The sequence below is a fragment of the Panthera onca genome, chromosome E3, assembly GCF_046562875.1.
Source record: "Panthera onca isolate mPanOnc1 chromosome E3, mPanOnc1 haplotype 2, whole genome shotgun sequence".
NCBI lineage: Eukaryota > Metazoa > Chordata > Mammalia > Carnivora > Felidae > Panthera > Panthera onca.
This window is the reverse complement of record NC_138354.1, coordinates 41,877,652-41,896,781: the sequence shown is the minus strand read 5'-3', so window position 1 is coordinate 41,896,781 and position 19,130 is coordinate 41,877,652. Positions and strand designations below refer to the sequence as shown.

Below are 19,130 nucleotides of genomic sequence, written 5' to 3'. Positions count from 1 at the left end.
GTCTCTTGACCCACTCTAGCCCTCCAACCAAGTTAAGAGTGTTCATAATCTCTAAAACACCTCTCTGCACATCTAAACATGTCAACAAGTGTACACCACCCTTCCCTGTTAAAAAAAAAAAAAAAAAATACACACTATGGAGGGGTGCCTGGCTGGCTCGGTCAGTAGAGCATGCAACTCTTAATCTCAGGGCCATGAATTCACACCCCACATTAGGCACAGAGCTCACAAATAACTAAATACTGTATGCAATTTACAACAGCGTTAAAAAAAAAAAAACCACACTATGGAAGCATCATATCACACTTTGCTTATCCATTTAATCTACCTTGCAGATAAATTCACTTCAGTGATACAGTGAACTAACTCAATTCTCTTTTCACAGCTCTACTTCATTCCATCCTAAAGAGCAACTATGATTTAGCCAGTCCCTTATTGAGGAAGTCTACTTGGTTCCCGTTTTCTATAGTTATAAATGCTGTAGGAATATTCCAGAACAAATTTATCTTTGTACGTATGGGAAGTATTACCAGTGAGCTATGATCTTAGAACTGGCCATCCTGGGATGTGCTTTCACATCTTCAGATGTTGAATTACCCACGAGGTGTATCAGGATTACTTAATTCTTCATCTCTTCAGTTCTGAATGAGGGAGAGCACCCACCGCAGGATTAGATGCCCGCTAGGAAATGTCCTTTTCCATTCTTTGCCCATTTTCTATTGAGCCACTAATACCATTCTAGTCAATGACGATGAATTTTACATAGAACTAGCTTGTTGTCCTCCACACTGCAAATATTCTGTCCCAGCTTATTCTCATTGTATGTAAGGCAGTTTTTTTTAGTAACCCCTACAACCAACGTGGGGCTGAAACTCATGACTCAGATCAGCAGTCACATGCTCTTCCAAGTGAGCAGGCCAGGAACCCCACATATGGGTATTTTGGATACACTAAATTTGTACGTTTTTACACAAACGCACACATCTTTCTCTTATAGCTTCTAGACTTTATAGCACCGAGATGACAAAACAAAATCCATTTTGGGGGGATCCACCTGGGTATTTTACTACCGGTTGGTACATAGTTTACTGTTCGTTAAAAACAAATCCAGTTTCTCCATACTGGCGGAACACACCTCCTTCAAAATACACTACACGACTACGTGTTTCAGTCTGTTTCCAGTTCTTCTACTAATCTATTTCGTAGTTGTAAATTCATCAGGTCATTTAAAAAATGCGTGGACATTCTGATTTAGCAGAAATGCTGAGACTTATGATCCAGAAAACATTGCTGAAACTGAGATTTCAAACAGACACTGGTGTACATACCAGTTTCTGAAACCTGACATCCCAAGATAATGGCCTCTTCACATAAGCATTTGCAGTTTACTGAAGAATGAAACTCACAATACAGAAAAATTCCCTTTCTGAGCCTCTTCTGTTAGGTGACCTGTTGCTAAAGGCATTTTTATTTTTAGTTAATTCCAAGATTCAACACTGAGAACACGCTGTGGCTAAAGAATGAATCTGAAAAAGAATTGTTAATTTTCATCACTTTAAAAGCTACTGGATTAAATAGAATTTACTCAAGTTATAATACATCCTTCCAAATGGCCTTTGGTGAGGAGGAAATGCCTTTCCTTGGGTTTTGTTTTTCCCTGACTCCCTCACACCAAGTTCTGTCCCTTCCCAGTCTTCACTCAGAAACCATTGTGAATGGCATCAACGCCACGCCACCCTTTAGTTATTTAGAGACAGACAGTGTATGAGTGGGACAGGGGCAAAGATAAAGGGAGGCGCCAGTGCAAAGCCCAAAGCAGGGCTAGAACTCACAAAACTGTGAGATCATGACCCGAGCCGAAACCAAGAGTTGGCTGCTCAACCGACTGAGCCCCTCAGAGGCCCCTACATCAAACCCCTTCACTGACCTCTAGTCATACTAGCGATGGATGATGAGAGAAAAGAAAAAACCTAAATAGAGTGACTCTAAATCCTGCATTCTCAACGGAGAAAGGGGTGAAAACGGCTTAAAGGATGAAAAAAAATCTTAGATATCACAATGGTTTGTGGCCTGGAAATGACCACAGCACATAAGCTAATATGCAGGGTATCTATGGTAACAAAATTTCATGGAGGGGCAAGGGACAGACAAATTAGAACTAAAGATCTAAAAGGGCTCCTTTGGGAGGCAACATTTTTTTTAAAAGTTGCGAAGTTCCATTTTATTACCACTAAATTGCAAAAATTTAACACTAAAGGGGTATAAACTGGTATCATGGCTTCATCAACAACAGAGTAACAATAGAAACAACATACAGAAAAAGGACATTACAGAACTATCCTGCAAGGATCAACACACGCATCCCCTACAAGCCAGCAATTTCTTTCCTCGGAATAGACCCTAGATAAATCCTAATACGTGTGCACCAAAAAGATATTCAAGAACACTCATAATACTGATTGTAACAGCAAAAAAAACCTAGAATCAACCTGTCTGTGAATAATGAATGGAGTTTGGGGAATAGTCAAGCAGCAATGAAAATAAACCATATCCAACAAAATGGGTAAAAAGAGACATACTGAATGAAAAAATAAGATTACCAAGGATCTATATTATGAAACAATTTTTCTAAAGCTTAAAAACAGGCAAAAGTATAATGTTCAAAGAATCATAATAATACGTAATCAAAAACACCTTGAAAAGGAAAGGATAGATATGAAACGCACAACAGTGTCGGGGTGGCAGACATACAGGTGGATACCAAATGATACTGGCCATGTTCTAACTCTAAGGGAGAGTGGTGGCATAGTAAGTATCTCTTCAATTATTTTGCTTCATAACTTACAAATCTCACATTATTCTCATTAGTTGATATTTGGCTCTTCACAGTAGGGATGAATTAACACCAAAAAAAACTTACATCTAATTCAAAAAACAGGTCCCTTTCTTTACTTGCAATCTCATAGTCTGCTCGGAGGGCCAAGTCGTGGATTTTGGTACATTCTCCTAAATCCATGCGCTGTAAGAAAGAAACAAAAATTTACACATGAGCATCTACTCAATGTAGAAAGCACACGACCTGGTGTTTCAACTGTCACCAAAATAAACAATACCTCTTTGAATACTAAACTAGAATAAATAAATTAAGAAACCATGCATAGCCAAGAAGCCTTACTTTTCTTTCACCACGATTATGTGACACTTGTATGCATTTAAGTGTGAAGGTTTGTATCTCTTTCAAAGCCAGAAATAGAATAACAATGAAAACCACATTAATTAGCTTTTGCTAGTTTTATTTTTGCATCAGTCATAGAAAAAACGTCTATTCAGTGAGTATCAGCATGGGGGAGGGGAAGGTGGCAAGGAAAAGGCCAGAAAACAAGATGCCATCAATACAAATTTCTAGGCATTCCTTCCTATAATCCTCACTACTCAAGACGATCAATGCTTCGGGTGCAGAGATAAGGAAAAGGAAAGAGCAGATAGCAATCAGGTTTTGGCAATTCTAACAGAACCTGACGCTTAGTTTTGTGTAGCTCTTTGTATACCAGAAGGCATAAAGCAGAATGGGCCAATTCAGAGCCAAAAGAATCCTCCAAACATTCTCCTAACCTAGTAAATGACCCTTGACATAACTGGGGACATAGATTGCGCCACAAAAGGCTCTTTTACTAAAACAAATGGCTTGTGTTACCGGTAACATTAGCCTGACGTGACATGCTATCATGTGTTGTACACCTATGTAAAACAAACAACAGGGCACATTCCTTAACTAAATTCGGAGTGTGGGACTCTGTGATGGCACCCTCCACCTCTGGCCATCACGAGAGCACAAGGAAAGTTTGTATGCTGAGGATCATGCTATCAAGTCAGACAGGGCAAGTTAACAAAAGCCAATACCACAATGAGGAGACATCTCTGAAATCCAAGCACTTGGGACAAAAGCACAGGTATACATAACTAGCAAACAAAGAATGATGGGAGTCCAGGACCTCCTGTAAGCTCAAACTACAACTATGTCCAAAATGAGTTCAAAACCTTCGTGGATTATAAAGTCCTTAACATCTTAGGCAAATTAGGGAGTCTCGTGGTACCTAACTCTTGAACCACAGTCTCACAGAAGGTGCGCGCCATGCTCACTAACGAAACGTCCTTTAGAATCACCAGTGAGAACCAACAGTGGGCTCCCTGGTGTAGAGCTTATCTTCATTTGATCTTCATTTTGATCATCTTCTGCATTTAAATGCTGATGACCTTTTTTCTCCTTCACTGTTGTTATCGTGAAGTCATATGTAGCTCACGTATGTTGGTTCACAGGGGCATCTAGAGGCAGGGCAATAGTAGTTCTAGAAGCCAAAGTTGCAAATAGAATCGCTGTCCCTGTACTGCAGACAACTTTTGCTTCATTCACTCTTAAGTATCAATACGATTTTTTAAAATATAGTCTCCACAAGAGAAAGGTAAGCACTATAGCTGCAAAATAACTGGCAAACACCAGGAATACTTAAAAGCTAATGCAAGTTCTGTATCTCAAAGAAAACCTACCATCAGAGGAAACACTAAAACCTGAAGTACTAAGCCTTCAGTACATGTAATGTAATATAATTTCAGGAATAGAATTTACTCATTCATCACTTATGTAGAACACCCAGTGCTCATCCCAAGTGCCCTCCTTAATGCACATTGGTCATTTCGCCCATCCCCCCAACCAACACCCCAGGCAGTAACCCAGTTTGTTCTCTGTATTTAAGAGTCTCTTATTGGGGTGCCTGGGTGGCGCAGTCGGTTAAGCCTCCGACTTCAGCCAGGTCACGATCTCGCGGTCCGTGAGTTCGAGCCCCGCGTCAGGCTCTGGGCCGATGGCTCGGAGCCTGGAGCCTGTTTCCGATTCTGTGTCTCCCTCTCTCTCTGCCCCTCCCCCGTTCATGCTCTGTCTCTCTCTGTCCCAAAAATAAATAAAAAACGTTGAAAAAAAAAAAAAAATTTAAGAGTCTCTTATGGTTTGTCTCCCTCTCTGTTTTAATCTTTTAAAAAAATTTTTTTTAATGCTTGTTTATTTTTGAGAGAGAGAGAGAGAGAGACACAGAGTGTGAGCAAGGGAAGGGCACAGAGAGAGAGGGAGACACAGAATCCGAAGCAGGCTCCAAAGCGGAATCCGAAGCTGTCAGCACAGAGCCCGATGCTGGGCTCGAAGCCACGAGCTCTTGAGATCATGACCAGAGCCGAAGTCAAACACCCAACCGACTGAGCCACCCAGGCGCCCCCTCTCTGTTTTTATCTGATTTTTGCTTCTCCTCTCCTATGTTCATCTGTTTTCTTTCTTCAATTACACATAGGAATGAAACCATACAGTATTTGTCTTTGACTTATTTTGCTTAGCATAATACACTCTGGTTCCATCCACATTGTTGCAAATGGCAAGATCTCATTCTTTTTGATCATCTGATGACATTCCGTTGTATGTATACCACAGCTTCCTTATCCATTCATCAGTAGATGGACACTTCAGCTCTTTCCATATTTTGGCTATTGTCATTAGTGCTGCTATAAACATTGGGGTCCATGTGCCCCTTCGAATAAGCATTTTTGTATCCTTTGGATAAATACCTACCAGTGCAATTGCTGGGTCATAGGATTAAGTACTAAGCATCTTAAGTACAAATCAACCTCCATTCTAAAAATTTAAATTGTCACGGGGTGCGTGGGTGGCTCAGTTGGTTAAGCCTCTGACTTGCGCTCAGGTCACAATCTCACGGTTCATGAGTTCGAACCCCGCAATGGGCTCTGCATGAACAGTGCAGAGCCTACTTGGGATTCTGTCTTTCTTTCTCTCTCTCTCAAAAAATAAAAAATAATTTAAGAAAACAAAAATTTTAATCGTCAGGAAAATTTTGACATTTGTGAACCACACAGGAAGAAATTCACTGCTGTCTTCGTTTGGGTGAGAATTCTCAGGCAGCCACTGCTAATGCAAGCAGTGGACAGGGCTGGGCTCCACGGTTACTCCCTGTCTATATATTTTCAGCTTTGCCAAGGAGGGAACAAAGTACTGGCTAACTTCCCTGGCAGCTGAACACCAAGCAGAGCTGCAATGTCACATTAGGCCCTTCCAGAAGATTTCAAATGGCTGTTAAATCCAGCTGGTCAGATCTTTTTTACCGAACAAATATCTGTGCTCGCTACCTCCTAGTGGTCTCACACTGGGCAGGGAACTAAACACACAGGGCAGGGAACTAAAGGCTCTTTCCAGAACGTGTGGAAAACAAGTTCTTCCACGGAGGCAAGTTACACTACCTTCCTCCAGTTATCTTACTCTCCCAAACTTAACAACCAATACTGTATTTTCCCATTAAGCTGTTTTTTTCAAGTTTATTTATTTATTTTGAGGTGCCTGGGTGGCTCAGTCAATTAAGCGTCAACTCTTGGTTTTCACTCAGGTCATAATCTCACGGTTTCATGGGGTCGAGCCCTGCGTTGGGCTCTGCGCTGGTGGCATGGAGCCTGCTTGGGATTCTCCCTCTCCCTCTCTGCCCTTCCCCCATTTGCACTGTCTCAACCTCTCTCAAAATAAATAAACTTAAAAATTTTTTTTCAAAAATAAAATTTATTTATTTTGAGAAAGAGAGCACGAGCAAGCACACGCACACACAAGTGGGATTGGAACAGAGGGAGAGAGGGAAAAAGAGAATCCCAAGCAGGCTCCGTACTGTCAGCACCGAGCCTGATGTGGGGTTTGAACTCATGACCTGTGAGATCGTGACCTGAGCTGAGATCGAGTCAGACACTTAACTGATTGAGCCACCCAAGGGCCCCATAGCCTTAACAAAACTGTAACATCCATTCCACCTTGCCTCAGGCCTACTAATGACAGGAGATGGTTCTGAGCAACAACTTGGGCCTGGAGCAGCCCATGGAAGACTAAAGGTTATACCCACCTTCATTCAGCCACTCTAACTTTTTTTTTTACATGTTTTATTTTTGAGAGGGAGAGGACATGAGTGGAGAAGGGGCAAAGAGACAGAATCCCAGGCAGGCTTGGGAACTGTGAGATCAAGACCTGAACCAGAGTCGGATGCTTAACTGACTGAGCCACCCAGGCACCTCTAGCCACTATATTTTAAAGAATCCCATTCATTCCATTAAAATTTGACACAAAACACAAACTCCTCAGAAGACCCGTCATTCAACTCTACCCCTCACTTCCCCCTCCGATACAGTCCACACCAGTGAGGCCCGACCTTTACAACCGCTTTCATCCGATTTTCCAACCCTCATCCTAGTCGTCCCTCAGCAGCCCCTGACATTTGTTTATTTGCATTTTCACAGTACCATGGGTTCTCCTGGGTTTTCTCCTCCTCCTTAGTCTGCTGCTTCTTAGACTCCCCTAGCAGAGCCGCCCTCGGCCAACCCCCCCCAGGAGTGACCCTGCTAATTCCGTGCCTTCTCATAACTCATCCGATTCGACAGTCTCTGCCTGCCTCTCCCCCTCACTCCCACCTCAGACACACCAGCAGCATTCCCACTGTCCTTCAGTTCCAACTTCCACCCAGAGCATTATAACCCCAACTGTGCAGGTGTTCCTTCTCACCATTCAACGTCCTGAGAAGCCTTTCTTATCACTCTACCTAAAACCATCCATTATCCATTTAATGCCTGTCCTCTTCCTCCACTGGAATAAAGACTCTGTCTTACTGGTACCATTTCCCCAGTGCCTGGCACACAGCTGGTGTCCAATAAATACCTGGTGAGTTAACCTGTACCTACCACAATAAACGCTTGTAAGAAACGCGCTCATTCTCACTATCTTTCTCACTGGCATTCAGGAACAATGCTACCCAGGGATCTGACCTCCCTGCTCGAAGTACCGAAATGCGTTACTCATGCGCGTCCATCCCCCTCTGCTCCTTCTGGCTTCTCCCACTAAGATCAGTCAACAACTCCAGGTTGTGATGCACCCCCCCCCAATGGGATTTTCCTTCAGCTGAACTACTTTCAACTACTGGAAACCATTAATCTACACTGACGGTACCCAAAACGATTAGCAGCAAAAGGTATCTCTACCCAGGTCAAACTACAGGCAAAACCTCAGGTAACAAAAGCACAGGGTTTGACATTCATTTCTTCTCTGTTCTCTGAAGAGTGAGCTTGAGAATTTAATACATGAGTGGTTTTCCACAGGCTGCTCCCCCCACAAGTGTAATAACAAAAGTAATCATGAAGAAAATGTTCCCTAGTGGATGCACATTTGACCCTTAAAATGAAAAAATAATATAAAATAAAATGAGTACAGGGGCGCCTGGGTGGCTCAGTCGGTTGGGCGGCCGACTTCGGCTCAGGTCATGATCTCACGGTCCGTGGGTTCGAGCCCCGCGTCGGGCTCTGTGCTGACAGCTCAGAGCCTGGAGCCTGTTTCAGATTCTGTGTCTCCCTCTCGCTGACCCTCCCTTGTTCATGCTCTGTCTCTCTCTGTCTCAAAAATAAATAAAACGTTAAAAAAAATTTTTTTTTCAAAAAAAATAAAATGAGTACAGTTTTTATATTCCATAAAGTAGCTATGCAATCTAAAATGGTGGTCGTCGGGGCGCCTGGGTGGCTCAGTCGGTTAAGCGTCCGACTTCGGCTCAGGTCATGACCTCACAGTCTGTGAGTTCAAGCCCCGCGTCGGGCTCCGCTCCTGCTTCCGATTCTGTGTCTCCCTCTCTCCCCGCCCCTCCCATGCTCACACTCTGTCTCTGTCTCTCTCTCTCAAAAATAAACATTAAAAAAATTTTGAAAAAAAAAAAATAATAATAATAAGATAAAAAAATAAATAAATAAAAATGGTGGTCATCTTTATCGAACTCCTTTTCTGTAAGTAGCTGAATCACGGCAGGTAATTCTCCACTCTTTAGTCTTTTTCGATCCTATCTGACTCTGAAGAAACATACATTCCGTAACACTAGCATTTATTTGTTTGGGTTGTCTCAAGTGAACATAAAACTTTAGGGTTTATATTCACTGGAGCATGTGCTGATTTCTTGAGAGGGTGGCATAACACAAGCCTAAAACTCATATTCAAACAAAACGCTAAAACCTCAGTGTTAAACCCAACTGATTTTTTAAAAACCCTAAAAATTTGGGGGGTACCTGGGTGGCTCAGGGGGTTAAGTATCCTGCTCTTGATTTCAGCTCAGGTCATGATCTCAGTGGTTTGTGAGCTCAAGACCCATGTCGGGCTCTTTGTTGACATCACAGAGCCTGCTTGGGATTCTGTCTCTCTCCCTCTCTCTCTCTGCCCCTCCCCCACTTGCTATCTCTCAAAAAAAAAAACAAAAAAACAAAAAAACACACACCTAAAAACTTGGGGAAGAGGGGCGCCTGGGTGGCGCAGTCGGTTAAGCGTCCGACTTCAGCCAGGTCACGATCTCACGGTCTGTGAGTTCGAGCCCCGCGTCAGGCTCTGGGCTGATGGCTCAGAGCCTGGAGCCTGTTTCCGATTCTGTGTCTCCCTCTCTCTCTGTCCCTCCCCCGTTCATGCTCTGTCTCTCTCTGTCCCAAAAATAAATAAACGTTGAAAAAAAAAAAAAAAAATTAAAAAAAAATAAAAATTAAAAAAAAAAAAAAAAAAAAAAAAAAAACTTGGGGAAGAAATGTACCTTGCTGTACCAAAAATTTACCAGATGTCTGACGTGAAAACAAACCAACCCAGAATTTTCAAAGTATAGGCTGACCTGAAGCATACTTTCAGGTTTGGCCAAATGACACTAGTCAGAGTACTTAGTTATGAATATCTCCATATAAATGATTCAATGAAAATCTGCTAACTTACAAAATGAACTTTATAGCAATAACACATGTCTCGTAACACCAAATGCCACCAAACTAATGCCACGAGTCTATCATTTGAAGGACAATAGATGATTTCTGCCTGGTAAAGGAAAAGAGAATTCAAGCTGTAAGCCCTTCACTGCCTGCACAGCCCTCATCTGAGTGTTTGATGATATTCTCCCAAACCCAAATACACCTACCGTCCCAGCCAGGATATCATGGGGGCAGCAGTCCAGAAGGTGACTCTTGCAGACACGGTCATCTGTAAACTTGACCCTCTGTCTGGTTTCGTCTCCTGAAATTCATTTGTGGTTTTAAATAAGACAATATTATCACGTTAAACACAAAAGCATATCTGGTACAACAATTCACCTGGATGATTGGCAGACTACGAAATACAATGAAAAGCTGATCTAGAGATAATTTACAACTGGAGCGGAATACAGATGTTTTTTGATGCTGAATGTATCATGAAGAATCACACTTAATGAGATCTGACTCCATCATTGTGCCAAAGAAGTCAAGGAATCTGAAGTAAGAGACTGAGCACCAAAAGGCCATTAACCCCGCACATACATGTGGGGAATGATACCAAAACCCATGCTACTCAGAGGGCCATGAATCACCACATATGACTTATAGCTGGTAGTTTCTCCACCAACAGAAGCTACGTATTAGTCTTATCGTTTTGCTATGGACAAATGCATAGGCAGTATTTTGCCCAAAGTCACATGAAGGAGAAAGCTTTCAAACTCTACCGCTGACTGATAAATAACCTAGACCTAGTCTTCCTCTCCCCCGTCACCCCCACCCTTAAAAAAGAGAGTTGGCACCTGGGAGTCACTTTTAACAAGACAATACTGGAAAAAAAAAAAAAAAAAAAAAGGAACTAGGTTAGTCAATACACACTGTGAGTTCCAACACATACTGTACCCATCTGCATTCTTCAAGACCTCAGCTGCAGAATTTTATGCCCGCTGTTGAAAAGTTTTAAAGGAAAAGTTTTCTTGCCCAACCTGCAGTAAGGAAGTCAGGGGAATGATACATAAAAGTAAAGGCAAAGTGGAATGTGACAAATTTTAAAGCTAATCTGTGTATCCACAGAGCTGTGTAATACTAAAGGAGGAATATATTTTAGGATTTGCAAGCATCCAGGATTAATGTTGTGTCTTTTTATTGAAAATGTTTTCTTTCTAAACTACACTTTTAAAGTTATTTGTGAAAAAAAGCAAACACTTTTTTGTTATAACAGCTTAGAAATTGGTTGTGACTCACGGCTCGATGAACATGAGGCTTTTCTGCAACTCCCTTGCAGATTGATGTAGGCAGGCAAAGATACACTGAACCTTTATAAATAAAATAGAGGGGCCACAATTGTTCAGTTTGTATGAAATAAAAATATGGGAAGCAATTCAAAAGCAACTCAATATACAAAGAAAGCTAAAAGAGCACTTATTCACCTATGAGATAAAGTGCAAAGAATCTGCACAGCCCTGCGAATGTGTCCATGTGAACTTACAACTTCATTACTTCAGTAGAAAAGAAAACACAAACCACAGCAGGTATACACCTTTGCGAGGTGCAACCGCTTTCTCCTGAACACAACCATCATGATCTTTCACTCCTCCCTACGACAATCAGTGCAAGACCTACCTAACGACTGCCAAGCGCTGGCCAAACAGAGGCTCTCCTGTGTGACTAGGGGGAAAGGGGGACTGGAAAAGCACTCGGCAGGAACCCACGTTAGAAAAGCTCAATTCACAGCTCCCCTCGGTACAGAAGAGGAACGGCGGGGGTTTCAAGGCCCATCCGGCTCCCTCGGGTGTATGTAGCTTCTTCCCCGAGGAGCCTCGGAGGAGCTCCACCACCCGGCTGTCAGCGACCTGGAGCCCACGCTGGCGCCAGCCCTCCGCCGACTCCCCGGTTCGCGGCGCGGGGCCGCGGGAGCGGGAAGGAGTCGCGCGGCGCCGGCCAGGGAGAAAGTCGCAACCGCAAATGGGGAGGGGACCCATCGCCAGCAAGGGAGGGCCCGGCCGCGGCCGCCTCCAAGGCGAACCGGCTCAGACAAAGGCCCGGCGCCGGCGGTCGGCGCGCGGGGGAGGGAAGGGTGCCCGGCGCAGGCGCAGACGGTCGCGGCCCCCGCCTCAGGCCGCCCGGCGGCCTCGCCTCACTCCAGCCCAGCCCCTCGCCAGGCCTGTCGCCCGGACTCACCGTCCCGGGCCGTGCCCATGAGCTGGTCCAGCAGGGCCCGCATCTGCGCCTGGGCGGACATGATGGCCGGCGAGGGCGGCAGGGATGGCCGCGACGACTCCTCTCAGCGCACGGGCAGCGGTGGCGGCAGCGACGACGAACGCTGGTCGCGTCGGCCTCGAGCCCACTTAGCTCCTTCCCGCCGCGGGGGACGCCGGGAGGAAGTGCGTCAGTGCCGGTGTTGAGCCTGCTGGGAAATGTAGTTTCTAAGGCGGGATAGGGAAGGAAACTCCGCCCTGTAAGAGACAGGCGGGAGGGGTCCAAACAAGTTGCCCAAAAGGGGAAGCCAAAAAAGTCCCCACCCTGATTTTATTCTAGGGCCCAAGACCTGTATGTTCCACTGGGACTAAACTGCAATAAAGAAATATGAATATGGACAATACAAAACGAAAAAATAAATCTTATGTGTTTTCTTGTTGGCAATGAAACCCTTTTACTCCCAGACTCCAGTTGTTCTCTACTGTGAAATGGGGATTCTAATGGTGCCTGTCCTATGACTTGTGAGAGTTAAGTCAAGCCTGGTATTAATGTTAGATTCTGTGATTACAATTTTATGGTGGTCCATCTGTGAGGTCAGTCGGCCATCCATCAAGGCTATTCTATTCTAGCTCCAGCCACACCAGAGATTGGCCATGAGGTACTATTCCTTGAGTAGAACAGCCAGTCACAGGAAGGTAGGTTGATTACATTGGATCCTTTTTACTCTAGGCGGACAGTGATTCATCCCTATGGAACTGTCAACTTACACAGATACGTGTTTGTTTTTCCAGACAACAGTGCCTCTACACTGGCCTCTACACACATCCAAAAGCTTGCAGAATGCCTGATTCATTGACATGGGATCCTGCACAACACTGCCTCATATCAAAAAATATGTTTCATGGTAAAGCAGATCAGGTATTTATTTCTGTATAGCAAGCCACTTAAAAAACTTAGTGGTGTAAAAGAGTTGATTTATTATTTCTCATCATTCTGTGGAATTCAGGCAGGGCTTAGCTGGGCCTACGCTCTACTACTCTAGGTGGTGTTGGCTAAATTCACAAAATTGCTTGTATGGAACTGGGCTAAGGTCCAAAGCTTCATTGACATGTCTGGTTCCTCTGTAATGCTCCACATGGCCTCTCTCTCTGTACAGAGATCACGTCACTCAAAAGTCTAGCACAAGCTGCTTTATGGTATGGCAGATAGGAAACAAAAAAGTGAACATGTAAAAATTGAAAAAACGCTGCCTGTATGAAATGATAATAATAATATTAGTTTGTGGGATTTAGCAAAAGAGTAATAGGGGCGCCTGGCTGGCTCAGTCAGTGGAGCATGCAACTGTTGAACACGCAGTTATGAATTCGAGCCCCACATCAGTGTAGGGATTACTTAAAAATAAAACCTTGGGGTGCCTGCATGGCTCAGCCCAGTAAGTGTCCCAACGCTTGATTTCAGCTTGGGTCGTGATCCAAGGGTCCTGGGATCGAGTCCCATGTCAGGCTCTGGGCTGAGCAGGAGCTTGCTTACGATTCTCTCTCGGGGCACCTGGGTGGCTCAGGTGGTTAGGCCTCCATCTCTTGATTTCAGCTCATGTCATGACCTCACGGTTTGTGAGTTCAAGCCTCATGCTGGTCTCTGTACTGGCAGTGTGGAGCCTGCTTGAGATTCTCCCTCTTTCTCTGTCCCTCCCCCACTCACACTCTCTCTGTCTCTCTCAAAATATATACACTTAAAAAAAAAAAAAAAGATTCTTTGTCTAAAAAAATAAAAATAAATCTTTAAAAATAAATAAAATATTTATTTAAAAAAATTTTTAATGTTTATTTATTTTTGAGAGGGAGAGAAGAGAGAGCGCAAGCAGGGGAGGGGCAAAGAGAGAAGGAGACACAGAATCTGAAGCAGGCTCCAGGCTCTGAGCTGACAGCACAGAGCCTGATGGGGGGCTTGAACCCAAGAACCAGGAGATTATGACCTGAGCCAAAGTCAGAAGCTTAACCAACTGAGCCACCCAGGTACGCCTCCAACTCTTGGCTTCGACTCGCGTCATGATCTCAGCGTTCCTGGGATCAAGGCCCCCAGTCCGGCTCTCTCAGCGTTCCTGGGATCAAGGCCCCCAGTCCGGCTCTCTCTCTGCTTGGGATACTCTCTCTCTGCCTCACTCCCATGTATGCACACACTGTCTCTCTGTCTCTCTGTCTCTCTGTCTCTCTCCAAATAAATAAATAAACTTTAAAAAATTGTTTAAATTTAGATTTGGTTAAATATTCATTGTAAAATTTCAAGGATAATCACTTTAAAAATATAAGTGGATTATAAAAATTGCAGGCAGGTAGATGGGAAAAAATGGAACAAAAACATTAACAAAGTTAATCAACCTGAAGCACGCAAGAGGTATTGAAAAGTGAGACAAATAAAAATTAAAAATGAGGGACACCTGGGGGGCTCAGTCAGTTAAGCGCCCAATTTCAGCCCAGGTCATAATCTCACTGTTCCTGAGTCTGTGCCCGGCATTGGACTCTCTGCTGTCAGCACAGAGCCTGCTTCACATCCTTTGTCTCCCTCTCTCTGCCCCTCCCCACCCCTGCAGGCACCATCTCTTGTCTCTCTTTCGAAAATAAGAAAGAAAAAAATTAAAAATGAAATGGCTAGGGGTGTCTGGCTGGCTCCATTGGTAGAGCATGGGAGTCTTGATCTCAGGGTTGTAAATTCAATCCCTATGTTGGATGTACAGATTACTTACGAATAAAATCTCAAAACAATCTTCCTTAAAAAAGGTAATAAGGGCACCCGCGTGGCTCAGTTGGTTGAGTGCCCAACCATTGACTTCGGCTTCGGTCATGATCCCAGGGTTTGGAATCAATCAATATCCTGTTGGGCTCAGTGCTGAGCATGAAGCCTGCTTGAGATTCTCTCTCTCCCCCTCTCCCTCTCTCTCCCCCTCAGCCCCTCTCTACCACTTGCTTTCTCTTTCCCTAAAATAATAATAATGATAATAATAACAATAATAAGGCTAAATGCAAATTGGCAGCCTGGATTAGATCCTTGAACAGAGAAGGGACAGTAGTGGGGTGCCTAGGCGGCTCAGTTGGCTAAGTGTTCAACTTCGGCTCAGGTCATAACCTTGTGGTTTGTGGGTTTAAGCCCATGTTAGGCTCTGTGCTGACAGCTCGGAGCCTGGAGCCTGCTTCAGATTCTGTGCCTCCCTCTCTATCTGCTCCTCCCCTGCTCACACCCTGCCTGTCTCTGTGAAAAATAAATAAACATGAAAAAAAAGGGGGGGGGGGACAGTAGTGGCAAAATTGGTGAAACTGAATAAAGTCTGTGATTTAGTTAATCATGAAGTACTAATATTAATTTCTTAGTTTTGACAAATGTACCATAGTCATGGAAGCTGTTAATCTTAGCGGAAACTGACTGAAAGGTATATAGGAACTCTTTTATTGTCTTTGCAAGTTTTCTGTCAAATTATTCCAAAATATAAAGTTTATTTAAGAAGCAGTATGGTGGGGCACCTGAGTGGCTCACTTGGTTGTGTGTCCAGCTCTTGGTTTTGGCTCACATCATGATCTCACGGTTTTACAATTTCAAGCCCCATGTCGGGCTCTGTGCTGAGAGTCTGCCTGGGATTCTCCCTCTTTCTGCCCTTCCCCCTCTCGAGGTCTGTCTCTCACAAAATAAATAAATAAAGGTAAAAAAAGAAAAAGGCAATACAGTATAGGGTGTCTGGCTGGCTCAGTGAGTACAGCAGGTGACTCTTGATCTCAGGGTCCTGAGTTCAAGCCCCTCAAGCCCCACATTGGGCTCGGATAAATGTAAATAAATAAATAAACAAACAAACAAATAAATAAAAATACGTAAATAAAAATAAGAAGTAGAGGGGCACCTGGATAGTACAGTTAACTGTCTGACTGTTGATCTCAGCTCAAGCCTTGATCATAAGTTCAAGCCCTATGTTGGGCTCTGTGCTGGGCGTAGAGCCCACTTATAAAATAAAAAACGCACAAACCTCGAGATCATGACCTGAGCAGAAGTTGGACTTTTAACCAAGTGAGCCACTCAGGCATCCCTAAGCATTTTTTTTTTAATGTTTATTTATTTATTTTGAAAGGGAAAGAAAGAGAGCACGCGCGCCCACACATATGAGTGGGGGTAGGGCAGAGAGAGAGAGAAAGAGAGTCTCCAGAAGGCTCTGCAATATCAGATATCATGAGTCAGCTGATTAACCAACTGAGCCACTCAGGCACCTCTAAAGGGAATACTTTCAATTCCTGCTTATTTTTGCTCCTGTAGGATTTTTTGGTAGTTAACCTGTAGGTAGTAATCCTGTAGGATTTTTTGGTAGTTTGGTAGTTAACAAGCTAGCAATGTTACCTCCTATTCTTTATTTTTATTTATTTATATTTTTTTTGAGAAAGAGACAGAATGTGAGTCGGGAGGGATAGAGAGGGAGACACAGAATCCGAATCAGGCTCCAGGCTCTGAGCTGTCAGCACAGAGTCCCACACGGGGCTTGAACTTGTGAGCCAGGAGATCATGACCTGAGCCGAAGTCGGACGCTTAACTGACTGATCCACCCAGGTGCCTGTTTCCTTCTATTCATAATCTCCTAAAACTTTTTACATCAATGTGCACTGAATTTTATTGACTGATTTTTCAGCATATCTTGAGATGATTTTGTTTTTTTCCTTTAAGCTTTTAATGTAGTAAATGCCATGAACTTTCTAATGATAAATGGTCTTTATATTCCTGGAATAAAACAATTTGCTCATGGCTTGTTTACTTTGTGCATATTGCTAGATTCCATTTACTGATATTGTTTGGGATGTTTGCCTCTGTGTTTATAATTGGATTATAATGTCACTTTATTTTACTAATCTCTTCTAGTTTTGGTATCAAGGTTAAATTGACCTCAAATTTAATCTTTCCCTATTTTTTGGATGTTTGTATAACATCGGAATGACCTGTTTCTTTAAAAGTTGGTACAATTCACCAGTAAAACTATGTGGGCCTGATGCATTCTTTGAGGAAGAAATTTAAAGTTAGATTTATCGTGGTGCCTGGGTGGCTCAGTCGGTTGAGTGTCCAACTTTTTTTTTTTTTTTTTTAATGTTTATTTATTTTTGAGACAGAGAGAGACAGAGCATGAACAGGGGAGGGTCAGAGAGAGGGAGACACAGAATCTGAAACAGGCTCCAGGCTCTGAGCTGTCAGCACAGAGCCCGACGCGGGGCTTGAACTCACGGACCGCGAGATCATGACCTGAGCCGAAGTCGGCCGCTCAACCGACTGAGCCACCCAGGCGCCCCGAGTGTCCAACTTTTGATTTCAGTTCAGGTCATGATCCCAGGGTCATGGGATTGAGCCTTCAGTCAAGGCTTGGCTCAGAGCCTGCTTAGGATTCTCTTTCTCTCCTTCTGCCCCTACTCCTGTGAGCATGCACATGCTTTCTCTCTCAAATAAAATAATCAATTAAAGTAAGATTTATGATGATCTTAAAACTGGTGCATAAAAAATTAGCTTGGAGCGCCTGGGTGGCTCAGTCAGTTAAGCGTTGTACTTTTGATTTTGGTCAGGTCATCATCTCACGGTTCATGTGATCAAGGCCCGGGTCAGGCTCTGAGCTGGTACTTAAGAGTGTGCTTCGGATCCTCTCTCTCAAAATTAATAAACTTAAAAAAGTATTCCCTTTAAAACTAGAAACAACGACGCCCACAATTGCTTCTATTTCACAGTCAGCTCGGAAGAGCAAGAAAAAGAAATTAGACACAAGAATTGAGGAGGAAAAAACAAAATCGTCTTTTTTCAGACGACGGTTATGTTGATAGAGAATTCAAAAGAATCCCCCAAAAGACGTTAAAAATGAATTTAACACGGTTGCTGGTTAAAAAACAATGTATGGAGGGGCGCCTGGGTGGCGCAGTTGGTGAAGGTCCGACTTTGGCTCAGGCAATGACCTCACAATTCGTGAGTTCCACACTGTGTGGGGCTCTGCACGGACAGCTCAGAGCCTGGAACCTGCTTCAGGTTCTGTGTCTCCCTCTCCCTTTGCCCCTCCTCCACTTATGTGTACACACTCTCTCTTTCTCTCTCTCAAAAATAAACATTTAAACATTTAAATAAACATTATTTAAATAAATATTTAAGTAAATAAATACACAAACCAATGTATGGACCCAATGTGGGGTCTCCTGATCAGATGGGGCCACCACAAGTGGGGCATCCCAATAAAGTAGGGGCCGGTAGCACAGGCAGTGAAATAATTCACCCAAGGGGCCCCCGCGTGACTCTGTAGGTTAAGGGTCTGACTCTCGATCTCAGCTCAGGTCATGATATCATGATCACGAGATGGAGCCCCGAGTCAGGCTCCACACTGGGCCTGGAGCCTGCTTGAGATTCTCTCTCTCCTTCTCCCTCTGCCCCTCGCACACGCCCTTTCTATCTCTCAAAAAAATAAAAAATTCACCCAAAGCAGAACAAAAGAGATAGAAGTTTATTGAATTTATTGAATACACGAGGGAGCAACAGGTGGGACAGCAGAGGAGAGACTGTCTTCAAGGGAGGTGGTGGAGGCCACGGGTGGAGTGAGAGTATGGGAATGTGTGGAATTTTCCCTTTTGGGGTAATCTTAGGAACTGTGCCTGGTGGTTATTGGTCAGTTAGGGCCTAAGGCAATTTCAAGGCGGGTTGCATTATTAACAAGACTGTTTGCATGGTCTGTTTGCAATCAACTTGGTGGTGGTCGCCGTGGGCCCTTTCACCTTGATCAAGTTTCCACTGCTCAAGCCTGTTGACTAAAAGCATCCTCTACAGAAAGGTATACACTATTTCCATGTGGCAACTACAATGAAAAACATTATTTTTTTAAAGACACCATTTTCTTCTTCTTTTTTTTAAGATTTTATTTTTAAGTAATCGCTACACCCAACATGAGGCTTGAACTCAAAACCCTGAAATCCAGAGTCCCATGCTCTACTTGTGACTGAGTCAGCCAAGTGCCCCTAACGACACCACTTTCAATAGTACCGAGAACCACAAAATGCCTACGAGTAAATCTAACAAAAGATTCAAAAGACTTGGGGCGCCTGGGTGGC

The 19,130-nt window shown here is 43.7% G+C and overlaps 1 protein-coding gene across 5 annotated transcripts in view; it reads right to left on the bottom strand.

Moving 5' to 3' along the window:
* Positions 1-19,130, bottom strand: part of LUC7L (LUC7 like) — a 46,269-nt gene that overhangs the window by 25,085 nt on the left and 2,054 nt on the right. For 3 of the 5 annotated variants that reach the window (XM_078440394.2, XM_078440393.2, XM_078440392.2), the window contains exons 2-4: positions 12,019-12,244; positions 10,008-10,102; positions 2,921-3,019 (exon numbers count right to left, since the gene is read on the bottom strand). In XM_078440394.2, the coding sequence (XP_078296520.1) occupies positions 2,921-3,019; positions 10,008-10,102; positions 12,019-12,079 (255 nt within the window). In that variant the 5' untranslated portion in view covers positions 12,080-12,244. Of the gene's footprint in view, positions 1-2,920; positions 3,020-9,126; positions 9,187-10,007; positions 10,103-11,082; positions 11,154-12,018; positions 12,245-19,130 lie in introns of those variants that run through there. The other 2 variants (XM_060647909.3, XM_060647906.2) reach the window with 2 other exon arrangements.